This window comes from Haemaphysalis longicornis, unplaced genomic scaffold, assembly GCF_048455015.1.
Source record: "Haemaphysalis longicornis isolate Haplotype H1 unplaced genomic scaffold, Haemaphysalis longicornis Haplotype H1 scaffold_7, whole genome shotgun sequence".
NCBI classification, from domain to species: Eukaryota; Metazoa; Arthropoda; class Arachnida; order Ixodida; family Ixodidae; genus Haemaphysalis; species Haemaphysalis longicornis.
Window position 1 is genome coordinate 36,687,328 of NW_027526422.1, and position 9,926 is coordinate 36,697,253.

Below are 9,926 nucleotides of genomic sequence, written 5' to 3' on the forward strand. Positions count from 1 at the left end.
TGACGTTTTGTTTGCTTCAGAGATCGAAATGACTAATGCTAAGCACCCTTCGAATCAGTGAAGACGCTTAAAACGAACGAAGTAGCATGCATTTCAGCACTTGGTGGCTTACACAGTGAAAGCACGAGGTGAAGGTCTTCGACACACACAGACTGCTTAGCACCGTTTGCACGGACTAAGACAATTTGGCACCATAAAATTGTTTTTTTGCCATCAAGAAAATGCACAAAATAACAGTAAAGATATCTTCAAGTTACTATATAGCAATGCTATGACTGTTCTTTTTACAGTACTCATTCCACGATTCCTTTCCTTTGTGAAAAATAAGTCTCACGACCGTAATCTTTAATTATTAAATAGGAATTTAACTCAGACTAGGCAGTAGGTCCTTGTACACACAGCCTAACATGTCACAAGTGATACTAAACACAACAAAGTGGCAAATACAGCAAACGAACAAGCACCGTTGACAAATTCAGTACGTACACTTATGCGGAAGTAGTTGACGCCATACATGTCCAGGTCTTGAGCAATCTTCAAGTACTCCATTTCAGCCTCGTCCCTACGTGACAAAACATCGTACTTCACTTCCCTCTTAAGGTTTACGAGCATAAAAAATCAGACATGGTTATGTACAACTGTTGTGACACAAGGCACATTTTTTACACAAACACAAAGCCATATGCCAGGCCCAAATGGTGTCAGTTAACCAATTCCTGACGAAAGAAGCACTGCATGTCACATATGCGACTGCATAAATCCACTACCGCTTTGGACTAGCGAAATTTCCAGAGCTTGCATCGTGACATCTGCACAGCAAGGAAGCGACAAGACGGACAGCCGAGTTGACTCCAGTGCCCGTACCTCGTCATCCCCCTGTGGTCGGCGTACCAGACCTTGATGCGCTCCTCCCACATCTCCAGCGTCATCTGGTACTGGTCTATCACCCGCTGGGGCAGCAGGTCGTCGTTGGCCAGCATGCCGGGCTTGTAGGTCGTCTCGTCGTAGTCGCCGTACTGGAGGGTTCAGAAGAAGAGGCAGAACAGGTGAGAGATCTTGGGAGACTTCCACTGATAAAGGTTCTCCGTTGACGAAACAAGCAGCTTGTCCCTTGTAGTGCAAACCAGAGACAACATGGTGTAATTGTGTGCTACATACCGTATTTATTCGAATCTAAGCTGATAGTTTTTTTAAAATACTGATATATCAAACTCCAGGGTCGGCTTGGATTCGAGGATTTTGAAACACGCGCCGACTTCCAAGTGAAATTGAGGGAAGTGGCGCGCAGCTAGCGCCACCCAGAAAAGAAAGTATTGTAGCCATTACTAGACGAGCCAGTAGCCACTTAACTCTTTCACGACGGCGCCATAGGCTATCGGAAGCCGGCGTCCGATGATTTTAAATCTCCCGCAAAATCTGAAACCCGCGCTCCACAGGCAACTATCGCCATCTGGTGTGTTCATTGGCAACTTCTCTTTCAATTTCGGTTTCGTTTGTTTATGTCTCGTGTGGTGGCGGCGTAGCAAGAGAAATTTGAACCGAAGGGGGAGGGGAGGAGGAGGAAAAATGGCGTCGGGTTCGCGCCGCGCTCCGCACAGTCGGACTGCTGTACCAAGCACTTCGGCAGCTCCTGCTGTCGATTTTTCTGATTCCAGCAGCAGTGAGGGGTCAAGCAATGATGTGGGATCTTCAGATTTTAGTTAGGACGACGACGCTCCGGTTGAGGTGCCTCGCACTTCAACAAGCACTGGCAGGTAATTTCGTTGTTACTCCGCGCTGTATTTATAAACAAAACGTGCTTCTTATCTGACGACTGCGGTTTTGATTTGGTGTTTAGGGTCTCGACAACGTACGGCCAGGATATTTTGCCAAATGCACCGCGCCATATCGCGCTATCACCTTCAAGATAACCTGGCGCTCGTGTCAGATTAGCGGTGCAGCGTTCAGGTGCAACGCTTGTCGAGAGCGCTCGATTTTTTTTCTTGTTTTTTACCACCGAACTGATAAGGATTTTGTGCGAGAACACAAAAGAGTATACTGTAATTACCCGATTCTAACGGGCACCCGATTTTTCTGACAAAAAACCGAAAAAACTTGCACCTCCGATTGTAACGCGCACGGAACTGTGTGAGCAAGAAAAACGAATGCGAGATAAACGGGTGATTTATTTCCCGAAGTATTCTCACTCATCTCACTCCTCGTCGCTTTCCGCTGACCACAACATCTCGTCCTCGGTGCCGTCAAGCACGTTCGCGATGCCACACTTCTGAACTAACGTTCAACCATGGTCGATGGGATCGTGGCCCACGCCTCACACGCCCATCCCGCGAGCTTCCCCAGAGGCGCACGCTTCAGCCGACCGCTCGTTTTGAACGCGTGAGAGCCGCTGCTGCCATTGCTGTTATCAAGCGCGCAAGTGGAACGATTTGATGATTTGTGTGAACGCCGATAGAAAAGCCTAGGCGCCTATGCTTCCTGCGTCCGAAAAATCATTGCTAAAAGCTTTAGTGCCATCTTCACATTGTGATGGCGATGGGTGGGAGGAAATTTCCGCTGTTCCGGTTTCGGTTTCGTATCCGAATCGAACGCGCATGCAATTTCTCGACCTATTTTTCCGGGAAAAAGTGCGCGTTAGAATCCGGTAAGTACGGTACTTGGATGCACATTTTACAGAGACTCACTCACCCTTGAGTGCCCTCGCGGCGTGGCACAGCCGTCAGTTGCGCTAGGTTGACGGGCCCTCAAAAATCCAAAACTGGGTGTACACTGTTGATTTATATATTGAATCATAGCCAAGGAACGTAGGAACAATTTGTATATCTTAAAATACCTGAAATAATTTTTAGTCTTGGTAAAAGTGCCGATTTGTGTTTTTCGTATACATTTCTTGGGGGATTTTTTCTGATTACTTGACGAATAAACTGTAAGTAATTGTACCTTTAACAAAACCGCGGCTCTGTGCTTGGAAGAGTAATCTATAAGCTACAATATCATGCATAGCACGGCTACGTGTGTCCAGTAGCTCAAGAGAAAAAAAAAACGTTTTTGTGGAAGCACCTAAAATCGGCCGTTTTTCCGCCGTAACGAAAGAGTTAAGGGGCCATAGCTGGGGGCGATACCGCCATTTTGAACTGTGCGGATAGTGGCCTGCGTGCGGTGGCGTTTGGTTTTGAAAGCGCAATGGCACCAAACAAGTGGTGCCATTATAGTGCCGCTTTTAAAAGAAAAGTTGTTTTAGCAGCGGAGTTGTCGTCGAACGTTCAAGCCGGGCGGGACTTCGGCGTGGATGAAAAAAACGTCTGTCGTTGGAGGACGCAACGGGAAAGGATATTTGTGTGCGCCGTAACGAGGATGGCATTCACAGGACCATGAGAAGGCCGTCACCACAAAATGGAGATGGCATTGGCTGACTTCGTTCGGACGCAGCGAGCAGCTGCCCTTCCAGTAACGATGGAAGTGCTCCAGGCAAAAGCAAGGGAGCTTTCAAGGGAACGAGGCTTATCCCGGGCACACTTCAAAGCCAGTCGGGGCTGGCTACAGAAATTCATGAAGCGCTTCGGCTTTAACCTCCGTCATCGAACCTCAATCGCCCAGAAGTTGCCCGATGATTTTGAAGAGAAACTGATTGAGTTCCAGCACCACATCTTCATCTTCAATAAACGTGTTTTTTTTGTGTGTGTGAACGCTGGCCTCGCATTTTTGTTCGGCCTACAATCGAGGTAAGTTTGTTTGTTTTTTTCGTGGCTTCAGACTTTCAGGGGCCGGCTTAGAATCGGGGCCGGCCTCGATTCGAATAAATACGGTAGGTACACACACACACACACACAAAAAAGCTAAGATGGCTGTTGACCTATCCTATCTTAATTAACAAGCTTATCCCTTTACCTTCTTTCTTTTCTTTTTTGTGGAAAATGCACAGGGCAGGAGCTACCACTGCCTTTTGGGTTCCAGAATGCACGCCCTTGGTGTTCTTTATCACAAGGTCTTCAAAAATTTTCATTTATGAGTTACTTTGATTTGCAATGGTGGCATTCGTAGCTCAACAGCTGACCACAAATTGGTGACATTACAGTTCTGATGTTTTCCTTGTAATTTTCTGTTCACAAAAAACTGTTGGCAAAAACAGAACAATTTTCAGTACAATTTATCTACAGTATAATGAACCCACTTGCGCAATGAACCCTCCCTCCACTTTTCTTGTTGAGAATTTACTTTTTTGTCACTGAATAAAAAATGCAGCGGGAATATGTTTTTATTTTAAGCATGGTTGCTGATGCTGTAGGCGATCGCAGTAACTTGATATCGCACTACAGTACGCGCAGAAATGCTAAAAATGCATTCCAAGAAAAAGAAATCTCATCAGTAGCCGGAGACATGAGCGCAAATGCTGGCTTACAATTTAAAAATTGTGTGTTTGCGGTGCGCCACCTGTTGAATGCAAAACAAACCTTGCGCCACAAAAACGTCGCGGCGTGCGAACAAAGCACCAAACGTACTCCGCACTCCTTGCCTGCTCTTTGATGTTTAGGCTGGTTCCGCCGGCGTGCGAACAAAGCACCAAACGTACTCCACACTCCTTGCCTGCTCTTTGATGTTTAGGCTGGTTCCGCCGGCGTGCGAACAAAGCACTAAACGTACTCTGCACTCCTCTGCTCTTGCTGTTACGCGATTACGCTCCGTCGTTTTGTTGTTCAGCTGTGTTCCAACCTTTTTTTGTGGTCCTGCTGCGTGGCGTTTTAAACTAGGGTGGTGGAGCATGCATTGCACATGGAAATGGCGCAGCTGTGTGGCACTTCAGTGTTAATTCAGGACGTGTAGGCTACGGGCGAAAATGAGAGGTTTTCGGGCGATGAACAGGGGTCGCCATGTGTTTCGTGGTCCCAAAGGAAGTTTGCCGGTGTCAGAAAAGAAAATTTTGAGTGCCTTGACGGCACGGAAGACGGTGCCGACAACGAAAGTGCGGCCGCAAGCGACTTCAGTGAGGAGGGAAGCTCCATGGCGAAGGGGGACGATGGCGAGTTGCGAATGAAATATAAATTTCATTACATAATTACCTACGTGTTTTTACGAAAATGGTAAGGCTTTGACAGCTCTTCTCTTAGCAACTTTATTGTATGAAATTTCAACTTTTAAAAATCTCTTGCAATTTTTTTCCCGCATAATGAACCCTCCCCCCAAATTCATGCCGAATTTTCCTAAAAAAAAAAAGTGGGTTCATTACGCGAGTAAATTCGGTTATGGACCAACTTGTCTCAATTTCAGAGTTCTGTTAGAACTAAGTATTACTTGTTCATTCGTGAGCCAAAGCTCTAAAAAAAGGAGGCTAACTGGTTCCATCAGGTTAATAAGCTACGGAACATACACAAGAAATAAAATATTAACATTCTAAATTCTACTGCCACAATGTGAAAAACTCTGATAAAGAACGAGTTCTGAAGATTTATAATGCCTGCAAAAGAAGGCACACCAAATAAAGTTCTTAATCACAAGTTCCTGGTTTGCGTGCACTGGAATCTCAACGTATGAAATTCACGCATTTCAAAATATCTATGTGAGGCTAGGAGTCCTGCCTATTGTAGAGGATCACCAGGACTCCTTAGCCACTGGTTTGTATTATGGGTAACGTCTGCATTCCCAATAAACTATTAACTGAACAACACACGAATAAGGGAGAATCATTTTGAAAGCGCCCCCACCTTTGCTTGAACAGCGTACGATGCCAGTAGAACAGAGGCTTCTGGCGGGCAATACACGTGCATACTCAAAATTGCCTGTTTGACCTGCAGACAAAAAGAAATGGGCGCGGTCGAGAGAACTGCAAGCAACACTGTAGCAAAGTAAAAGAATAAAGAACTTTCAAAGCCAGCATAAATTTAAGTATATCGGCTGTACGAGAGGATCTCCAGTTCTAAGTGAAACACAGCGCTTCATATTAGCTTTGACCTCAGGCGTTTCATACAAAAGACGTATCATGCCTGGCAATTAGACTTGTTTTCGTGCACAATCTTCAAAAAATGACTATGTGCAATGAATATTACACTAAGCACTGCATACAAAAAATCATGCATGAGCATTGCCCACAAGGCCGAATACTGTATGAATGTGCCGAAGAAACATTTTGCATTGACCCGCAAGTTATCTGTTAGTGACAACACACCAGCTCCTGGGAAGTAGAGATAATGCCACAGACATCCACACAAGCTTACTGGACTCTGTAAAAGTAAATCATTGAGGGCACAACAAAATGTTGCTTTGGTTTCAAGCTGCCTTGAGGCCTTTCATCTTCAAATACCAGTGCAGGAACAATGAAAAAGCTGCACCTGCTTAGTGCTTTGCGAGACTAAGAAACATTGATAGAAGGGCAGATCCAGGAAAGCATCCCAGGAAGCCCTTATGCCCCGAAAATAAGGGGGGCTAAAGGGACAGCTGCTTTTATTATAAAGTAAAATGGAGGGGCCTCTGGATCCAGCAGCAGCATAGAGATGCTTGGTAACAGTGGTAAGGTTACGAATGAGAACAGCAGTAGGTGGTGTAACGGGTATTTTGGTCTGCCGTGTCTCCCTTTTCACAACAAATGCCACTGGGCAGCGGCCTTTGCTAGGCCTCTTGGAGCAACTGCACCCAAAGGGCATGCATCGGGGACATCAGCAAGCCAGGGAGTCGCCAACACACCTGGAGGAAGAAGAGGTGTTGGGTGATTTCCTGTATAAGCTCCTCGGAGACATCCTCAGGATAAAACTTTGCCAGAAACAGCAGGCTCAGAGGACTCTTCTTGGGCACATCTTGGTCTTGAACCTGGAGGACCAACAATGACCACGAGGTCACCACTGCAATGGCGACTTGCTTTAAAGCTAAGGTTTCTATGTCTCACTGAAGGCGTACACCACATCGAAAACGCACTGCAGGAAAGCCAGTTTTCTCTGATGATGATGATGGCTGTGGGTAAAGTGAAAAAAAAAAAAAAAAAAAAACGCTTGCAGTAGTTGGAATCGAACCTGGGTTTCTCGCATTATGAAGCCGACGTCTATCTGATTGTGTCATTCCGGCGCGGTCGAAGCAGTTTGAATTTGGAGAGGGGTGCATAGACGTGTAAAATTACGCAGGAAATGCACCCGGTCTAACGACGTCAATCTGTCTAATGACGACGATGGTTGAATGCGAAGTTTCTTTGTGCGAAATCAAATGGCGACGGGTTTCAAAGTCAAAGCCACTGCGATCAAAAGTCCACACTGCGTGCGAGTCAAAGACAAAACTCAGATGTCAAGCAATTTGCTTTGCCATTTAATAAATGGAGTCGCAATTAGGTTTTTCAGGTGTTAGGCTTGTTGGGCCAGCCTGCGACAGGTGTACTAAAAAGATTGCTGACAGAAATTGGTGTTGAAGGAGCACTAGGAGACTACCTCCTAGTGCCAATTTGCCAAAGGCTAAATTACTTTTTGTTTTAACTGAAAGATAACACCATTCAAAGCTTTTGCAACTTCTGTTTCATAGAAAACAACAGTTTGTTTGTTTAGCAGTAATGCTATACTTATGGCGCTGGTTGTCATGTATATAGGTAGATGCTGACTGTAAAAAAGCCCAATGGGGCCCGCACTCACCCACCCGAATTTTTTTTACTAAATTTGTATTGCGAGGCAAAAACATTGGACCAAGACACAGGCTGACATAAGTTACCACCAGGTGCAGTGAGAACCTGTGCAATGATGTTCAAAAGCAGAAGTTTGTCTCCTAAGTAAACATTTGCTCATGAGAGGTTCCTATGTACATTAAATATTTACGCATCCCACCTTTCTTAAACAGAAGAGGGGAAGGACTAAACAAGACTTGCCTATTTTGTTTTACCGTTCACAATTTGCGACGTCACAAACAGTGAGCCAGAAAAATGTACATTGCGAAGATACCTGCTTTCATGCCTATGACATTTTTGGCACCAATAATGCACTATTGCAACAACCATATTTGTACCCACAGCACTGGTCTGTTAATAGAGGAAAACCTATTTGTACACTTTAGTGTCTCTTTGATACAGACACTTGCCTACTTTGTTGGGGAACTCTCGTAATTTCAAGAAAAGACTACCATGAATGCTACAGATTTCTTCAGAATGATAGTTGTATAACAGCTTTTGTAGGCAGCGAGTTCTATATGCTCTCCGAAGCAGTGCGAAGTCAGGATGTGTGCTTTGAAGGAATACTGGGAGAAAATAAAAAGGGGAGAACTATTGAGATGAAATGCCCTCAGCGGTACCCAAGCCACATTCAAAATTATGTGCTCACATATGCGTGTGCACGAACATTTTTAAACGCAGATGCGAAAAAGAAAACACACTTGTCAGTACACATGATTGAACCCTGACTCGATTGGTTTTTATACGTGAATCCCAATCACTACCCAAAGTGACAAATGAGCAGTTTTATGTACAGGCTTTTAGCGCCCTTACAAAGTCTGCGAGGCAGAGATAATTTGTTACTGGTTTAGAGAATTCGCCTCAACTAGAGCCAGCAGAGGCAGAAACGCACGACATTGGTAGATGTATCAAGAGGGTCATCCACTTTTGAGACAAGAAGATGGGGATTAAGCAAGAATGAAAGGGTCAAATCGTTTACTAGTCATATTTGTACGGTCATCTGCCGTTACGAAAACAGAACTGACTACTGCCCTTACCCACTGACCAACAAACTTATAAACCTGCGCGCCTAATACCTGGAATGCCGCCCTGCTTGCGTGTTGCTCAGTCAAGATTAATTTCCGCATTTCACGCACTCGAAGACTTTTTCGGGAAGGAGTTCACTGTCCGTTTCCCGCCTCCATTCTTTTACGGTCAGACTGGATGGGTGGCTACGGCGAGACAGTACAAAAAGAATTAAAATGACAGCTCCGACTGACAAGGCAGATAAAATGGTAGCGATTGGGGTGGTCTGCGTATGTGAGTAATTTATTTCTTTCGGCATCACAATACCACTGCACGGAACGCTAACTTGAACTTCTAAATTAGAGAACAAATTCGCTGTCACCTTTTTGTCGAGCTTCAGCCACGCGACGAATCCTTTGGAGTCGACGTATTGAAGGCCGAAGTACCAGCTTTCCCTCAAGCCAATAGTCCGGCAGACGAGATCGAAAAGCTCTTGACCAGTGACTTTTTGCTGCAGTCGAAGAAAAAGGTTCAGAGTAAAGGCGCTCAATACGTTTTACTGCATCGTCAAGTAGACAAAGCCTTGAAGCAGCACGTGGTGAGGGAATGCCTGTTGAAATCACGATCTTTTCAGGGAAATTTGTCCGAAGCCTGACACTATATAAAAAGAAAGCACGCCAGCGAAGAAAAAAGAAAAAAAAATCGCTTACCTCAAGATCGAATTCCAGTTCGGCATCCATCGTAGACACCCGTACTGGGACGACTTTTCCCGGCTTCCGACTCTTTCTGAACGGCATGATGACACTCTTCGACAGCGGTTTTCGGAGCAATCATAAATTTAGCAGCGAAATGTGAACCATCTTACGAAGAATTCTAGTTCATTAATTACTAGGTCAGGAAACGGCGAACACCCGCCGTCTCCCGCATAGCGCCTACCGAACGACGTCCACTCCGGTCACAACGGATTGGCCAACGCGTGTCTCTGACCGCCCGAGAACATCGTGACAGCTATGACGTGTTTCACAGAACAACGCCCGCAAACATTTGAGACACCGTCGCGTAACATCCAGCGAAGTTTCCTCGGCGGAGCAAACTTCGTCGGCGGAAAAGAGCAATAAATAACCCTTCTGTCCGGAATCCGAACTATCCGCACGGATGGACAAATAGTACCGATAGTACGTAGTTGCCGATTGAGTGGAGCGCGCTGTGAGAAGGCTGCCAGAAGCAGAAAAATCAAGCTGCCCCCTATCTTTATTCACGAAGTGCTGAGCATAGAGTGAGAAAACAAAAGGAG

At 45.5% G+C, this 9,926-nt stretch overlaps 1 protein-coding gene across 1 annotated transcript in view; it reads right to left on the reverse strand.

The window, feature by feature from the left end:
- Mer (ezrin/radixin/moesin family protein merlin) overlaps window positions 1-9,844 on the reverse strand; it is a 34,588-nt gene extending 24,744 nt beyond the window's left edge. The window contains exons 1-6 of the mRNA XM_077676775.1: window positions 9,343-9,844; window positions 9,015-9,143; window positions 6,673-6,795; window positions 5,697-5,780; window positions 865-1,016; window positions 487-562 (exon numbers count right to left, since the gene is read on the reverse strand). Of these exons, the coding sequence (XP_077532901.1) occupies window positions 487-562; window positions 865-1,016; window positions 5,697-5,780; window positions 6,673-6,795; window positions 9,015-9,143; window positions 9,343-9,429 (651 nt within the window). The 5' untranslated portion in view covers window positions 9,430-9,844. The remainder of the gene's footprint in view (window positions 1-486; window positions 563-864; window positions 1,017-5,696; window positions 5,781-6,672; window positions 6,796-9,014; window positions 9,144-9,342) is intronic.
- Between the last annotated feature and the right edge of the window lie 82 nt (window positions 9,845-9,926).